The sequence below is a fragment of the Anomaloglossus baeobatrachus genome, chromosome 5 (assembly GCF_048569485.1).
Source record: "Anomaloglossus baeobatrachus isolate aAnoBae1 chromosome 5, aAnoBae1.hap1, whole genome shotgun sequence".
NCBI lineage: Eukaryota > Metazoa > Chordata > Amphibia > Anura > Aromobatidae > Anomaloglossus > Anomaloglossus baeobatrachus.
In genome coordinates, this window is record NC_134357.1 from 535,375,778 (window position 1) to 535,394,005 (window position 18,228).

General features: G+C 45.7%; 1 protein-coding gene across 1 annotated transcript in view; it reads left to right on the forward strand.

Annotated features, from left to right (window-relative positions):
* Positions 1–13,466: 13,466 nt before the first annotated feature.
* Positions 13,467–18,228, forward strand: part of LOC142312166 (uncharacterized) — a 135,860-nt gene continuing 131,098 nt past the window's right edge. Inside the window, 9 exon segments of the mRNA XM_075351069.1 lie at positions 13,467–13,569; positions 13,699–13,878; positions 13,961–14,084; positions 14,168–14,265; positions 14,552–14,701; positions 14,831–15,010; positions 15,093–15,216; positions 15,300–15,397; positions 15,583–15,673. Of these exon segments, the coding sequence (XP_075207184.1) occupies positions 13,498–13,569; positions 13,699–13,878; positions 13,961–14,084; positions 14,168–14,265; positions 14,552–14,701; positions 14,831–15,010; positions 15,093–15,216; positions 15,300–15,397; positions 15,583–15,673 (1,117 nt within the window). The 5' untranslated portion in view covers positions 13,467–13,497.

The window sequence follows — 18,228 nt, forward strand, 5'->3', positions numbered from 1 at the left end:
GACAGAGACAAGGAAAAAGACAGACGGGGAAGGAGAGATGGGAAAAGAGACAGACAAGGAAAGAGACAGAGACAGACAAGGAAAGAGACAGATGGGGAAAGAGACAGACGGGAAAGAGACAGATGGGGAAAGAGACAGACGGGGAAAGAGACAGACGGGGAAAAAGACTGACAGGGAAAAGGACTGACAGGGAAAAGGACTGACAGGGAAAAGTACTGACAGGGAAAAGGAATGACAGGGAAAAAGACTGTCAGGGAAAGAGACTGACAGGGAAAGAGACTGACAGACAAATATAGACAGACAGACAGATAGAGACAGACAGACAGATAGAGAGACAGACAGACAGACACAGAGATAGAGACAGAGACTGATACAGAGACAGACAGAGAGACTGATACAAAGACGGACAGAGAGACTGATACAGACAAACAGAGACAGACATCAGAGACAGACAGACAGAGACTGGGAGAGAGACAGAGAGACAGTTACTATCCCGGGTACTACAGCTACTTAACAATAAGATGTAACCATTATTGGGTCTATTAAAAGATAAAAACACACAAACAAACAGACAAAACATGAAGACTGCCCAAAGCAGCCAATGTCCCTCATGGAGAATTCACATAGAAGAAAAAAACATGATATGGGGACAAAAAAACACCACACTCAGTTATTCTTACACGAACTGTTGTCAAGCGACCAACAGCTTCCCAAAATTCACAAGCAGAATAGAGCCTAGTTAGCCAGAGGGTTATTAGACATGGCAGAGAAAGAGCATGTTAAAGGGAACCTGTCATCAGAAATTTAGCTATAAACCTAAAAGTTCCCCCCTCTGCAGCTCCTGGGCTGCATTCTAGCAAGGTTCCTCTAGTTTTTCTGGCCCCTTTTATACCAAAATAAACACTTTATAAAGTTGTACCTTTTCGTATGTAAATTTCGTAAATTATCCATGGGAGCGGGCTGCCTGGTGTCCGTTACTGTCCTCCTGCCGATTTACGCCGCCCCCGAACGCTGAATTTCAAACCTCAGGACGCCACCCCTGGGCGCCTGAGGTCCCGCGCATGCGCTGTGCAACTGTAGCGGGACTGTGCACTGCGTGCACGTGTGACCGCTGGTGACGTTTTGCGCAGGCACGAGGTTATGGGCGGTGCTGTGTCATCAGCAAGTGCCGCCCATAACCTCGTGACCGCACTTTCCCCTCTTCCTCCAGCGTTCTGCGCCGGCCAAATGACCAGACGTCACCTCCTTCCCATCGTACCCTGCAGCAGGAAATAGATGGGAGGAGCGGAGCAGGACACCACAGGAGAAGCGGAGAGGATCTGAACTACGTACAGAGGGGAGAGCGCGGCCACGAGAGTATGGGCGGGCACTTGCGATGCAATCACAGCGCCGCCCATACTCTCGTGCCTGCGACCACGTCACCAGGTGTCCTGGCGTGCACGGGACCTCGGGCGTAGTGGGCGGCGTCCTGAGGGATGATTTGGAGCGTGGGGGGACGGCGTAAGGGACAGCAACGGACACCAGACGGCCCGCCCCCATGGACGATTTACAAGATTTTCATACCAAAAGGTATAACTTTATAAAGTATTTATTTTGGTTTAAAAGGGGGCACAAAAAGTATAGAAACCTTGCTAGAATGCAGCCCAGGAGCTGCAGAGGGGGAAACATTTAGGTTGAAAGCCAAATTTCTGATGACAGGTTCCCTTTAATGTGTGGTCTGCAATTAGTACTTAACCATACTAAAGAGGTGATGTCAAAATTTTTAAAGCTAGGATATAAGCAAGAAAATACACTCCAAGCATTTCTAAAAGAAAAAAGCCAGCCACACATTGCACAGAAACGTAAGTGTGTCACCCTGGGTTATGGGGTACTCGGTCCCGGGCAGTGTATATCTGGGGAATGACACTTTGGTGGCCGCTGCCTGGGTGCTTTTTGAAAAATGGGAATATTTACAGGGGATTAGATTAGTGTTCACACGTGAGGCCACTTGCAGTGTTGCGGCTATGTAGATGGAGCCGCTGTTGCACAATGTCCACTGCTGGGGCTGGTGTTAATGGCAGCCTGGATGGTAGGTCCTCCGCAAGCAGGGCCGGGCCCTAGAGGGTACGTTTAATGATGGGTGATGGAAGAAGGTGGTCCACACAAGGGGTTCAGTGCAACTGGTTCTTTACTCACTTTCTAGTGGTAACTGATCACCCAAGGCCGGCTGGTTTCATCTTCAGGTCCTCTTTGTCCCAGTGCCAGTGTAGTAATCTGGTACCTTCTTCTCCTGCACTTGTCTCTGGTTAGTGGGTTCCCGTGGCATAGAGCAACTGGGGGTCCCTGTCCAGTGGATTTTCCACTGCCGTCAGTATGACGGTAGCGTGAACCCTGTTGGGTTGGAGTCTCTGGTCCTGTCCCCAGCTCTCTCTTTGCTACTGAGTCTCGGATTTTTAGGGTCAGCGAGGTCCTTGATGGTCCCCTCGCTGTGCAGGTGTTATCAGGCCTGCCTGGAGCTTTATGCCTGACCTAGGGTCCTGTACCCCGTTTGTGCGTAGTTCCGGAAGTACTCCACCGTACTCCACTGGCAACTACCCTCCTGGACACCAGGTTACTGTTCACCCCTTGTCAGAGCGTCTCCTCACGTTCACTTTCACTCCTTCTCAACTCTGTACTGACTACTGTCCACAGTCTGCCCCTCCCACCTGGTCAACTAGTGGACTGGACTAACTCCACCTCTAGGCGGCCATCCATTGGTCCGACCCTAGCTTTGCACCATTGTATGGGGGATTGTTATGAAAAGCTGGGATTACCTGGAGTGTTTGTGTGTTACTGGCACTGCTCTTCCGGGGCCCTAGAGGGTAGGCCCTGCATCCTGGTGAGGATGCAGAACCTTGTAGCTCCTTGAAGGCTTCAGGAGCGCTACATTAGGTTCAATAATCAATAACTGAATGATGTCAGATACATTTATCCAATAGAGGGGGTGATACTATTATCCTTATCACAATCCAAACCCCTGACAGTCACTAATATAATAATGACCATAGGGATAATTCATCAATATGCAAAAAATAATGATAAAGAAAAGGCATTACCACCATACACCAGAGGGAGGGCTAATATCACATCCACACCATACCCTCCCATGTGGCAACACTCTGACCTCAATCATCCAAGCTTCTGGATCTCCCGCTGCATTTCGTTGGACTTATCAGTCAGGAGATAGAAGCTGTGGAGAGGTAGTGCAATAGGGTCTTAACAGATTAAACACCAAAGATTAATAATTAGGTAAACTCACCTATAGGGGTTGTAACAGTCACAACTCCTATAATCGCGTAGTATCAAGGTGAAAAACAGCTGCAGCCCCAAAGTATTCAGAAGAAGATATATAAAGGAAACCGGATGTCATGCCGCGCTTATCACCATTCAGACCGAATAAATGATTCCATGTCTTTATTGAAAATGCCAAGTACAGGTCAAGACAAAAAACAGGATAATTGTGGTATACTCCGTGCTGCTGTACAAAGAAGCACTCCAAAAAATAAAAGCAATGTGGATGCTTTATTCTATACGTTTCGAAGAGATATCCTCTCTTCTTCCTCAAGAAAAAAAGTTTTTATCGGTGGATTTTCCTGAGGAAGAAGAGGGGATATCTCTTCGAAACGCGTACAATAAACCATCCACATTGCTTTTATTTTTTAGAGTGTTTCTTTGTACAGCAGCACGGAGTATACCACAATTATCCTGGTTTTTGTCTTGCTTCTGCAGTTGCACGTGGGATTGGCTACAGCTGTTACATGTCTCTATACTGGTTGTGAGTCTCACAACCATTCCAGGTGAGCTTGTAAAGGCAGAAAAAATCCAGCGATGTAGATGCTAAAACATCCAAGACTTTATTTTTTCTTATTAAAAAACATTCCACAGGGAAACAAAATTAGAAAACATAAAACCGGAGACAATTTACCGACGCCATCTCATTTGTGTCCAAACACAGACATGTTTCGGGACTGACTCCTTTCTCAATGGTGAGTGGTTTTCCTATTAAAAAGTCACCATCTTTTACACTGGTAAGACCATATTGCGCTCCTTATATCTACAGCTTGTTTCCTGTCTAAGTACAGGTCAACACATTTCGGAGGTTGCAGCCCCTTTCCTCAGGACATACAGCAATGACAATGATCCTTGTCATTGCTGTATGTCCTGAGAAAGGGGGCTGAGACCTCCAAAGCGCGTTGACCTGTACTTGGCATTTTCAATAAAGACATGGAATAATTTATTCGGTCTGAATGGTGATAAGCGCGGTTGGACTCATTAGGATAGAAAAAATAACCGAGATTAATATTTTATGAGGACGGGCATTATAAACACATGTCTAGGCTGTGCTGGAGACAGAGAGATATGGGAGGCAGAGGCTTTCAAGGTGATACAGTGCCTTGTGAAAGTATTCGGCTCCCTTGAATTTTTCAACCTTTTCCCACATTTCAGGCTTCAAAATAAAGATAAAAATATACAATATAATAATGTTTCATAGTTTCATAGTTTCATAGTTTTTAAGGTTGAAGGGAGACTCTAAGTCCATCTAGTTCAACCCGTAGCCTAACATGTTGATCCAGAGGAAGGCAAAAAAAACCCAATGTGTCAAATAAGCTCCAATGGGGAAAAAAATTCCTTCCTGACTCCACATACGGCAATCAGACTAGTTCCCTGGATCAACACCCTGTCATAAAATCCAATATACATAACTGGTAATATTATATTTTTCAATTAATGCGATCAGGCTCTGCTTAAATTTTACTTGTGAATCCCTCAATACAACATCATACGGCAGAGAGCTCCATAGTCTCACTGCTCGTACAGTAAAGAGTCCTCATCTGTGATTATGATTAAACATTCTTTCCTCAAGACGTAGCGGATGCCCCCGTGTTCCAGTCGCAGGCCTAGGTGTAAAGAGATCTTTGGAAAGGTCTCTGTACTGTCCCCTCATATATTTATACATTGTGATTAGATCCCCCTAAGCCTTTGTTTTTCCTAACTAACTAACCCCAAGTTTAATAACCTGTCTTGGTATTGCAGCCCACCCATTCCTCTAATAATCTTGGTCGCTCTTCTATCTACCTGTAAGATTATGCTATTTATAACCTTCTATACTTTTGCTAACAAGAAATACATCCATTCCTCTCTTAAATTCATTCAGTGAGTTGGCCATCACCACTTCCTCAGGAAGAGAGTTCCAGAGCCTCACTGCTCTTACCGTGAAGAACCCTCTTCTATGCTGATGTAGGAATTTTCTTTCCTCCAATTGAAAAGAATGCCCCCTTGTTCTTGTCATAGTCCTTGGTACAAACAGATCATGGGAGAGATCTCTATATGGCCCTCTGATATATTTGTACATATTTATTAGGTCTCCCCTAAGTCTTCTCTTTTCTAGAGTAAATAGACCTAATTTTGATAACCTTTCCGTGTATTGTAATGCACCCATTCCATTTATTATTTTAGTAGCCCGCCTCTGAACCCTTTCAAGTTCAGTAATGTCTTTCTTCAGCACCGGCGCCCAAAATTGCACACAATACTCCAAGTGTGGTCTGACTAGTGATTTGTACAGAGGGAGAATGATGTTTTCATCTCGTGCCCCCAGACCTCTTCTAATGCATCCCATCACCCTATTTGCTTTGGTGGCTGCTGCCTGACACTGGGCACTCCAATTTAGATTCTTATTCACTAAGATGCCTAAGTCTTTTTCCATGTCTGATTTCCCCAGCAGTTTCCCATTTAGTAAGTAATCGTAGCATCTGTTTCTCCTTCCCATGTGCATAACCTTACACTTATCTGTGTTAAACCTCATTTGCCATTTTTCAGCCCAATTCTCCAATTTACTCAAGTCCATCTGTAGTTGCAAACTGTCCTCCTTTGTGTTAACTACCTTATAAATATATTAAATAGTAGGGGGCCCAATACAGACCCCTGTGGCACCCCACTAGTAACCCTGGCCCAATCTGAGTATGCACCATTAATAACCACTCTTTGTTTTCTACCACTAAGCCAGCTACCTACCCATCTACACACATTTTCCCCGAGCCCAAGCTTTCTCATTTTACTTAGCAGTCTTTTATGTGGGACAGTGTCAAATGCTTTACCGAAGTCGAGATAAATGACATCCAATGATTCTCCTCGGTCCATGTGAGAGCTTACATCCTCATAGAAGCTGATCAGGTTAGTTTGACAGGAGCGATCCTTCATAAATCCATGTTGATATGGAGTTAAACAGTTATTAACATTGAGACATTCCATAATAGTATCCCTTAAAAACCCTTCAAACATTTTACCCACAACAGAGGTTAAGCTTACCGGCCTATAGTTTCCAGGTTCCCTTTTGCACCCTTTTTTGAATATTGGTACCACATTTGCTAGCCGCCAATCCAATGGAACAGACCCAGTTTCTATAGAGTCTTTAAATAAAAGGAATAGAGGCCTGTCTATCACATTACTTAACTCCCTTAATACCCGAGGGTGAATGCCATCAGGGCCTGGTGATTTGTCAATTTTAATGTTACTAAGTCGGTTCTGCACTTCTTCCTGGGTTAGGCAGGTCATACTTAATGGGGCATTTACATGATCACTCTGCATTTCCCCTGGCATATGCTTTTCCTGTGTGAACACAGTTGAGAAAAAAGTATTTAAAACATTTGCTTTTCCCACATCGCTTTCTATGATTTTACCCTCATTATTCTTTAAAGGGCCAACACCATCAATTTTAATCTTTTTTCTGTTTATATAATTAAAGAATAGTTTGGGATTTGCTTTGCTTTCCTTAGCAATGAGTCTCTCAGTTTCTACTTTTGCTAAATATATTTGTTTTTTACACATTTTATTTTTTTCTCTATATATTTTTAATGCTTCCTCGCTGCCTTCTTGTTTTAGCTTTTTAAATGCCTTTTTCTTATTATTCATTGCCCCTTTTACATCCTTATTAAGCCACATTGGTTTTCTCCTGTTCCTAGCCCTTTTATTTCTGTATGGTATGGCTAGCTCGCAGTGGGTGTTTAATACCGATTTAAAAATTTCCCACTTATTTTCTGTGCTCCCATTTTTGAGGACATTGTCCCAATCAATTTGGCGAAGGTCTTCTCTAAGTTGATCAAACTTTGCTTTCCTGAAATTCAGCGTTTTTGTAACCCCCCTCCAAGGCACCTTACTAAAGGACAAGTGGAATTGTATTATATTGTGGTCACTATTCCCTAGGTGCCCATCCACTCGTACGTCTGTTATTCTATCTGGCCTGTTGCTTAAAATTAAGTCCAGAAGGGCTGCCCCTCTAGTTGGGCCCGGCACAAGTTGGGACAGATAATTATCCTTAGTTACTGACAGAAACCGGTTTCCTTTCTGAGATACACAGGTTTCAGTTTCCCAGTCTATATCGGGGTAATTGAAGTCCCCCATAATAATCACCTCATTGTGATTTGCTGCTTTGTCTATTTGTTTCAATAATACATTTTCAGTGGTTTCTGTTATATTTGGTGGCTTATAACAAACCCCTATGAGGATTTTATTAGTTTTCCCTCCTTGTATCTCCACCCATAGAGACTCCACCTCTTCATTTCCTTCTTGAATATCTTCTCTTAGTCTGGGCTTTAAACTGGACTTTATATATAGACAGACTCCACCCCCTTTCCTTTTTTTACGATCCCTCCTAAACAATTCATATCCTTGCAGGTTAGCCGCCCAGTCATAACTATCATCTAACCATGTCTCAGTTATTCCTACTATGTCGTATTTCTCCTCATACATTACCAGCTCCAGTTCCTCCATCTTATTGGTCAGGCTTCTTGCATTGGTCAGCATGCAGGAAAGAAGTTTTGCTCCCCTTTTCTCAGCTTCCTTCTTAGTACCCTGTCTTGGGTCCTCTTTACGGCATCTAGTATCCTTGATTAGTTTGTCCTTCTGCTGCATGTTCTTGTCTGCTGTTTTTTCTCCCATCCCCTCTTCTTCTAGTTTAAAGCCCTCCTGATGAGTGTGGCAAGCCTTCTGGCGAACGTGTGTTTCCCAGGTTTTGTGAGGTGTATCCCGTCTCTTGCGAGAAGTCCATCGTAGAGGTAATTCACTCCATGGTCTAAGAATCCAAATCCTTGCTGCCTGCACCACCGTCGTAGCCAGTTGTTCAAATCTAGTATCCTATTCCATCTTCTGACACCATGGCCATCGACTGGGAGGATTGATGAGAAAACAACCTGTACGTTCCGTTCCTTTATTTTCTTCCCCAGAATTTCAAAGTCTTCACAAATAGTTGGCAGATCATTTCTTGCCGTGTCGTTTGTTCCTACATGTATCAATAGGAACGGGTATTCGTCCTTGGATCCGAGGATAGTTGGTATCCTGTTGGCCACATCCTTGATTTTTGCTCCAGGGAGGCAGCATACTTCTCGTGCGGTTATGTCCGGCCTGCAGATAGTTGCCTCCGTGCCTCTTAGTAGTGAGTTGCCCATAACTACCACTCTTCTTTTCTTTCTGGACGCACTGCTTGTTGCTCCTGAGTGCTTTTGAGTGTCTTTTGTTTCTGCTTTTGTTGACAAAGTAACTTCTTTTGATGATACTGTGTCTTCTCCTGTTGAGACGGTATCATCCTGAGCTGTGCCATTTTCGTTCTCCAGCATGAGGGCTTCATATTGGTTGCTAAGCTGTGTGGGTGGTGCCGACCACTTGATCCGCTGGCTTCTTTTGGTCACATGTGTCCACTTTTCAGCCTCTGTATGTGTTCTGAAGCTTTTCTCACTTTCCATATCCTGAATTGTTGCTTCTGCCTCGTCCAAGAAGTCCTCATGTTCTTTAATTAGCTTCAAAGTTGCTATTCTTTCTTCCAGTCCCCGCACCTTTTCCTCTAAGAGGGCAACAAGTTTGCACTTTTGACAGGTGAAGTTGAATTTCTTGTGCGGCAGATCCGTAAACATGTAGCATGTGTTGCAGGTGACCATGTGGATTTTCTTCTCTTCCATAATGCTGATGTAGCGTATGACAGGCGAAAGTCAGGTTTTGCGATGTCCTCAAACAGCGAGACCCGGCAAGTCCCAGCAATCGATCAGCTTACGGCGACTCTTCTCTTCTTAAACAGCTACAGTTATCACCACTATGAGATTGTGTTAAAACTATGCCACACTTATCTTCAGTCGCCTCCCTTTACTTCAGTACCTCGCACTCTCAGCACCTCGCTAGCTCTGGCTGGTTTATATAGTTCTACAAGGACTACTAGAAGCTGCTAGAAGCTTCTAGAAACAGGTGTGGCTAATACTACTGACTAAATCACTAGACACACTTTTTTTTTTTTTTTTTTTGCTTTTTCACAGTACCCCAGACAAACACAGACAACAAATCCCTAATGAAATTAAACAGTTACAGTTATCACCACTATGAGATTGTGTTAAAACTATGCCACACTTATCTTCAGTCGCCTCCCTTTACTTCAGTACCTCGCACTCTCCAATGTTACTCAACATGTTATGGTGAAGAATCAACAACAAGTGGGACACAGTTGTGAAGTTGAACGAAATTTATTGTTTATTTTAAACTTTTTTTAATACCTGAACAGTGGGGCGTGCAATATTATTCGTCCCCTTTAAGGCCTCTGCCACACTCACGTGAATTTCACGCACGTGCCGAGAGACACGTATTTTCCCTGCGTGTTGCGTGCAGGTAAGTACGTGTCTCTGGTACGTGCGTGACACGTGTGTTCTACGTGTGCTATCCGCGATAGCACACGTAGAATCAGTAATTATTATACTCACCTGGTCCTTCCTGATGTCCGCGCTGCTGTCCGTGGTGCTGATCCTCGGTCTCCAGCCCTCCCGTCTCCCCGCTGCTGCTGCTGCCAGGCAGTGAAGTGAATATTCTATGAGAATAATGAGCGGCGGTCGGCAGCAAGAGGCAGCAGCGGCAGAGACAGGAGGGCTGGAGAAGGTGAGTTAATGTTTTGTTTTTTTTTCAATGACATGTGTGTTTTCTCCGGCGCGTGTCACACGGGACCGCATCCACACTACACCCGTGTGGTGCGGGTGCGGGCCGTGTGACACCCGTGCTGCCGGTGAAAAAACGGACATGTCAGCGCTTTCAAAAACGCACACACGTACAAACGCACACGGACACACGTTCCGTGTGGTTTTACGTGTGTGTGCCTGCTACAATAGGGTAGCATTGGTTAAAGTGTCTCCGTGCCGCCGGTACGTGTAAAAAATGACAAACACGTGCCGGAGGCACGGATGTGTGGCGCAGGCCTAAGTTAGTACTTTGTAGCGCCACCTTCTTTTGCTGCGATTACAGCTGCAAGTCACTTGGGGTATGTGTCTATCAGTTTTTCACATCGAGAGACTGAAATTCTTGCCCATTCTTCCTTTGCAAATAGCTCGAGCTGAGTGAGGTTGGATGGATAGCGATTGTGAACAGCAGTTTCCAGCTCTTTCCACAGATTCTCGATTGGATTAAGGTCTGGACTTTGACTTAGCCATTCTAACACCTGGATACGTTTATTTGTGAACCATTCCATTGTAGATTTTGCTTTATGTTTAGGATCATTGTCTTGTTGGAAGACAAATCTCCGTCTCAGTCTCAGGTCTTTTGCAGACTCCAACAGGTTTTCTTCAAAATGGTCCTCTATTTGGCTCCATCTATCTTCCCATCAATTTTAACCATCTTCCCTGTCCCTGCTGAAGAAAAGCAACCCCAAACCATGATGCTGCCACCACCTTGTTTGACAGTGGGGATGGTGTGTTCAGGGTGATGAGCTGTGTTGCTTTTATGCCAAACATATCGTTTGGGATTGTGCCCAAATAGTTTGATTTTGGTTTCATCTGACCAGAGCACCATCTTCCACATGTTTGGTGTGTCTCACAAGGTGGCTTGTGGCAAACTTCAAGCAACACTTTTTATGGATATCTTTGAGAAATGGCTTTCTCCTTGCCACTCTCCCATAAAGGACAGATTTGTGCAGTATACGACTGATTGTTGTCCTGTGGAAAGACTTTCCCACCTAAGCTGTAGATCTCTGCAGTTTTATTATTATTATTATTATTATTATTTATTATTATAGCGCCATTTATTCCATGGCGCTTTACAAGTGAAAGAGAGTATACGTACAACAATCATTAACAGTACAAAACAGACTGGTATAGGAGGAGAGAGGACCCTGCCCGCGAGGGCTCACAGTCTACAAGGAATGGGTGATGGTACAATAGGTGAGGACAGAGCTGGTTGCGCAGTGGTGTACTGGACTGAGAGTTATTGTAGATTGTAGGCTTGTTGGAAGAGATGAGTCTTGAGGTTCCTCTTGAAGCTTTCCACGGTAGGGGAGAGTCTAATATGCTGAGGTAGAGCGTTCCAGAGTATGGGTGAGGCACGGGAGAAATCTTGTACGCGATTGTGGGAAGAGGAGATAAGAGAGGAGTAGAGAAGGAGATCTTATGAGGATCTGAGGTTGCGTGCAGGTAGGTACGGGAGACTACATCACAGATGTAGGGAGGAGACAGGTCGTGGATGGCTTTGTATGTCATGGTTAATGTTTTGAACTGGAGTCGTTGGGCGATGGGAAGCCAGTGAAGGGATTGGCAGAGTGGCGAGGCTGGGGAATAGCGAGGGGAGTGGTGGATTAAGCGGGCCGCAGAGTTTAGGATAGATTGGAGGGGTGCAAGAGTGTTAGAAGGGAGGCCAGAGAGCAGGAGGTTGCAGTAGTTGAGGCGGGAGATGATGAGGGCATGCACTAATTTTTTTGCTGATTCTTGGTTAAGGAAAGTGTGACGTCCTGGACTAGCCAGGTAGTCACATACATACCAACACACACACCCCCACCCTAGGCAGTTACACCAGCCAAACAAAAAACCCTTGTTGCCTCCCTCCAGGGTCTGATGTCCACACCAGGTGGGGAGGAGTCAGGTGGTTGGCCCTACCCACCGAGGAGTTCACAGGCCTGGAGGTAGGAAAAGTGTCAGTTTAGTTTTGGAGGTGAAAGTGAGAGGAGTGAACACTTCGAGTGTCTGGGTTGGAGCCCAGGCACTGACAGCAAGGTTGGCAGACGGTGGTGGCCGTCTGCAGGAGTTGGTGGAACTCCAGAGCCGTAAGGACCGGGGTCGGGCGTCGGCCCGCCGGTACCGGACCGGGGAACGGAGTGAAGCTAAGCACACAGGCAGGGCCATCGGACCCCGACCAGGCTTGGAGCCGCCGTAAATAGTCAAATCCGAGTGTGACAGGAACCCCAGGGGTTTCCCAACAACCAAGTCCCAATTGAAAGCAATCGTCCACACAGAGATGATATACAGCCACCGCCACAGGCTAGAGATCCAAGGGCCAGCGCCTGCGGGCAAAACGGGCTCCTACGGCATCTATACGCCAGGGAGAGACTATCATTGTTGCACTGAAAGTAAAGGGGACAAATAATATTGCACGCTTGACTTTTCAGTTATTTATTTTTTAAAAATGTTTAAAATAAGCAATATATTTTGTTCAACTTTACAATTGTGTCCCAATTGTTGTTGATTCTTAACCATAACATTAACAATTTTATCTTTATGTTTGAAGTTTGAAATGTAGAAAAAGGTTGAAAAATTCAAAGGAACCGAATACTTTCACAAGGCACTGTAGATCATCAGGGGTGCGTTTTTTAGATCAGGAGTACAATCTACAGTACCGCCGTCAACCCACATACAGTATAATGTATCCGTAATACTGCCATCTCTCCACACACAGTATAATGTACCCACAGTACTACCATCCCCCCACACACAGTATAATGTTCTCACAGTACTACCATCCCCCCAAACACTAATATTCCCTCAGTAACGCCATCCCCACACACAGTATAATGTACCCACAGTAACGCCATCCCCCCATACAGCATAATATTCCCACAGTACCGCCATACCCCCACACAGTATAATGTTCCCACAGTACCACCATCCCCCCACACACAGTATAATGTTCCCACAGCATCGCCATTCCCCGACACAGTGTAATGTTCCCACAGTTCCGGCAATTCCCACACACTGTGTAATGTTCCCTCAGTACTGCCATCCCCCCCACACAGTATGTTCCCATAGTACCGCCATCCCCACCCACATAGTATAATGTTCCCACAGTACTACCATCCACCCCACACAGTATAATGCTCCCACAGTACCGCAATCTCCATGGTGCTACCATACCGCCATGGTTTGTATTTTGATGAGTAACCTGTCTGTGGGGGGGCGCTTTGGTCATTGCCGCCTATTGCAGTAGTTGAGTGAGAAGCGGAGTCCCCTTTACAATGACATCTGAGTGACGAGTGCAGCGAGTAGCTGATGTTTATGACATTCCAGTTTATACAATCCAAGAATATAAAATCTACACGTTCTGTCTCCTCATATGTTTCCCCTTATTATCTCCAGTAATTGTATATTACATGAGATTCTTTATGATTTTCCATCTTCTCAGTCAGGTTCCTACAATATCGGATCCTCTCAATGTAGATCTTCTATATAAGACAATTTCTTGATTGACCCTTCAAGGATGGACAGGGACAAGACGGCGGAGAGGATATTACGCCTCACCCTAGAGATCCTCTTCCGGCTTACTGGAGAGGTGAGAGATTCTGATGACGTCACATTACATCATTCTTATCTATGGGAATAACAGATGGACAGAACTGGAGAGGTGAGGACTCTGGAAATGTCTGTAGTGAGATTTATTACTGTGTCTCTCCATAACCAGGATTACACAGTAGTGAAGAAGACCTCTAGTGAGCGCTGTCAGGACCCTGTGTCTGAGGGATGGGGAAGACCCCTGAGTCCAATCACGGGGCCTCCACCTCACCCCCCGATACATGAGGACATCAATGACCAGAAGATCCTAGAACTCACCTACAAGATGATTGAGCTGCTGACTGGAGAGGTGACACTGCTGGGAATGCTGGGATATTATACAGTAACGCTATGAACGGATCGGGGGATGACGGTATCATTGTATGTGTCAGATTCCTATAAGATGTCAGGATGTCGCCGTCTATTTCTCAATGGAGGAGTGGGAGTATTTAGAAGGACACAAAGATCTGTACAAGGATGTCATGATGGAGGTTCCCCAGCCCCTCACATCACCAGGTAATAGACAGGACTAATTACACACTGGCTATAATTATCTATATGTAAAGAATGAATTCAGTCCCTGTATGTGTTTCCTCCAGTTCTATCCAGTAAGAGGACAACACCAGAGAGATGTCCCCGTCCTCTTCTTCCACAGGACTGTAAACAAGAAAATCCCAATGTTCCTCAGGATCATCAGGTAGATGGAGTGAAAGTGTCATGAAATCTCCCTATGATGTGTAGACGGCTGTGAAGGTCTTGTGCTCAATCTTGTTTTATCGATTAGTATTATATGTTTTATACATTTATTTTTTCTGGCTACAATGGCAACAATCGACGCCTTGCTTCCAAATAGCAACTGCTCATGATTGATCGGAGGACACAGGGAGTTAAAAATTCAGGTTCTGAAGCCCTTCAATCAACATCATGTAATAGTACCTAAAAGTGAGCATCGGTTTACAGTGGCTTATTATCTTCTTATTCAGGTCCCTACAATATCGGATCGTCTCAGTGGAGATCTTCTATATAAGAGAATTCTCCTGATTGACCTTTCAAGGATGGATGTGGGCAGGGACAAGATGTTGGAGAGGATATTACACCTCACCCTAGAGATCCTCTTCCGGCTTACTGGAGAGGTGAGAGATTCTGATTACGTCACATTACATCATTCTTATCTATGGGAATAACAGATGGACAGAACTGGAGAGGTGAGGACTCTGGAAATGTCTGTAGTGAGATTTATTACTGTGTTTCTCCATAACCAGGATTACACAGTAGTGAAGAAGACCTCTAGTGAGCGCTGTCAGGACCCTGTGTCTGAGGGATGGGGAAGACCCCTGAGCCGAATCATGGTGCCTCCACCTCACCCCCTGATACATGAGGACATCAATGACCAGGAGATCCTAGAACTCAACTACACGATGATTGAGCTGCTGACTGGAGAGGTGACACTACTGGGAATGCTGGGACATTATACAGTAACACTATGAAGGGATCGGGGGATGACGGTATCATTGTATGTGTCAGGTTCCTATAAGGTGTCAGGATGTCACCGTCTATTTTTCCATGGAGGAGTGGGAGTATTTAGAAGGACACAAAGATCTGTACAAGGACGTTATGATGGAGGTTCCCCAGCCCCTCACATCACCAGGTAATAGACAGGACTAAATACACACGACCTATAATTATCTGTATGTAAGGAATTAATTCAGTCCCTGTATTTGTTTCCTCCAGTTTTATCCAGTAAGAGGACAACACCAGAGAGATGTCCCCGTCCTCTTCTTCCACAGGACTGTAAACAAGAAGATCCCAATGTTCCTCATGATCATCAGGTAGATGGAGAGAAGGTGCCATGAAATCTCCCTATGATGTGAAGGTCTTGTGCTCAGTCTTGTTTTATCCTCCAGTATTATATGTTTTATACTTGTGTAATGAGAACGGTGGAGATGGCAAGATTAGAGCTGATCATAGATGGGACTTCTCCATCTGTCTGTGACTTTTACAATATTTCTTTCAGGGTGAAGATCTGACCCATATTAATACTACAGAGACATATGTGAGGAGTGATGAGTGGTGTAAAGAGGAGACTCCTACATATGACTACCCAGGTGAGTAGTGACCACTAAATGCAGAGAAGTCACAGATTCTTCTTAGTCACTGGCTGTGGCTCCTTTATCTGCGGTGTAGTCTGGCCAAAGGATCCACGCTTCCTGCTGGAATTTGAAGATGCTGATATTTCCTGCCCAACTCTCTAAACTACAAAATTTAGGATGATATTTTTTGTATTTACTTGTGAAAATTTTGGAAATTTGGCAAAATGTTTGAAAATTTCAAAATTTGAAATTTTATGCCCATAAATCTGAGAGCTATGTCACACAAAATAGTTACTAAATAACATTTCCCACATGTCTGCTTTACACCAGCGCAATTTTCAAAACAATTTTTTTTTGTTAGGAAGTTAGAAGGGTTCAAAGTTCATCAGCAATTTTTCATTTTTCCAACAAAATGTACAAAAAAATTTTTTATATACTACATCACATTTGGAGTGACTTTGAGAGGGATAGGTGACAGAAAAAACCCCAAAGTGACCCTATTGTAAAATCTACACCTCTCACTCTGCTCAAAACCACATCCAATAAGTTTACTAACCCTTTAGGAGCTTCACAGCAACCAAAGCAATGGGAAGGAAAAAAATGAAAATTTTACTTTCTTTATCGTTCCTATAGGAGACCCAGACATTGGGTGTATAGCTTCTGCCTCCGGAGGACACACAAAGTACTACACTCAAAAGTGTAGCTCCTCCCTCTGAGCTTATACACCCCCTGGAGAAACCAGATCTAGCCAGTTTATCGCTTTGTGTTCAGGAGGTCATACATCCACACATGCATTCTCATCTGATTTTTCATTTTTGGAAAGAGTTTGAAGAAAAGCGGGTCCAAGCCTGGACCCCCGGCATGTCCCTTCTCACCCCACTGTGTCGGCGGTGCTGTTAAGGTTGATTCCAAGGTTGGAGCCTTACATGCCGTGCTCCTTCACCATCTCTCCTGGGCTCTGGCTTGAAGTGGGAGCCAGCACGGTTCTCCATGCTTGGCATGAGACCGGTCTCCATCCGCAGCCCTTCAGGATCCTGCTGGACCGGAGCACTCATCCCCAGGGACTTGCAACCCTGCGTCTCAGCAAGCTAAGTACCTGAGACGTTTATATATGGGGGTCCCTTGTACTTTATTGTTGTGGGAGAAAGTGTTGAGTGATTTTTATGACATTTCCGGCGGGTTCTCTGGCTGTCGCCTGAGAACCGCGCCGATGGTGCCTGCGCGCCGGCCGCACCGCTCAAATTTAGGCCCCGGCTTTGCCGGAGGCCTACTTTCGGTTTCACTGCCCTCGCATGTCATTCATGCAGAGGGACAGCGCGGCTCCGCCCAGCGGCCGTTCTACAAAGGGGAGAGACACTCCTCACTGAGTACATGTCTCCTCCCCTGTGAGTCTCTTTGGCTCTCCAGATCCCGCTCTCAGAGTGAGTCCCGCCCCCTCTCTTCACTCCGGTGGCCATCTTCTCAGCGTTTTTCCCTGCGATCACCACTGGTCTGCAGCATCCCTGCTGAGGTGTTTGGGAGTCCGGGCTTCGGGATCTGGAGGGCACACAAACCGCTCCGGCGGTCTGGTAAGCCACAACCTTCGGTTGTGGACCTTCTGTATATACTCTCTGGGGGTCATTCTGGCAGAGCCCCCACTCCAGCAGCATGTCTCACACGAGGAGCAAGGCTCCAAAGCTGTATTCAGTATGCACTGCATGTAAGCTCCTACTGCCTGAACAGAGCACCAATCCCCATTGTGATGCCTGCTCTAACCTGACGATGCCTCAGCCTGGAATTGTACCCCCAGGGGTCTCTCCGGCTGCTCCGGCTCCTGTGGCTGAACCCCCGGCTTGGGTAGAATCCTTATCTAGGTCTATCTCCCAGTCTTTTGCCGACTCCATGGGACAGCTGTCCAGGACTCTGCTGAACATGCATCAGCCTCCTTCACATTGTGCCTCTGCTGCTAGGCCGCTCTCAGCGGAGCTCACAGAGGATTCATCTTCTGGTCCCAGACCCACTCCTCCCAAGAGGAGACGCAGGGCTCCCTCTCCTTCCTCGTCCCGCGGCTCTGATTCAGGAGCTGACTCGCAGGATGAGGAGGATGCCTTTACAGGGGGCTCGGAGGCTAACTCCATGTGCCCCATTGATCTGTCCGAAACCGACTCAGATGTCAGTGATTTGATTGCGTCCATTAATTCTGTACTGGATCTCCATCCGCCAGTATCAGAGGAACAACCCTCTCTGGCAGAAAAGCACCAGTTTATCTCGCCTAAGAGGACAAAGAGTGTGTTCTTTAACCACTCCAGTTTTCAGACCGCTGTGACCAAGCCTAGGGCTTGTCCTGACAAACGCTTCCCAAAGCGCGGTTCTTATGACCGTTTTCCCTTTCCACCTGAGGTGGTCAAGGAGTGGGCTCATTCACCAAAGGTGGACCCCCCGGTGTCTAGACTCTCAGCCCGGACCGTTGTATCAGTGGCTGATGGCACCTCTCTTAAGGATTCCACTGACCGCCAGGTCGACCTTCTGGCCAAATCTGTATATGAGGCGGCATTGCATTCCCTCACCAGGGAATCTATGCCCGAAATGGT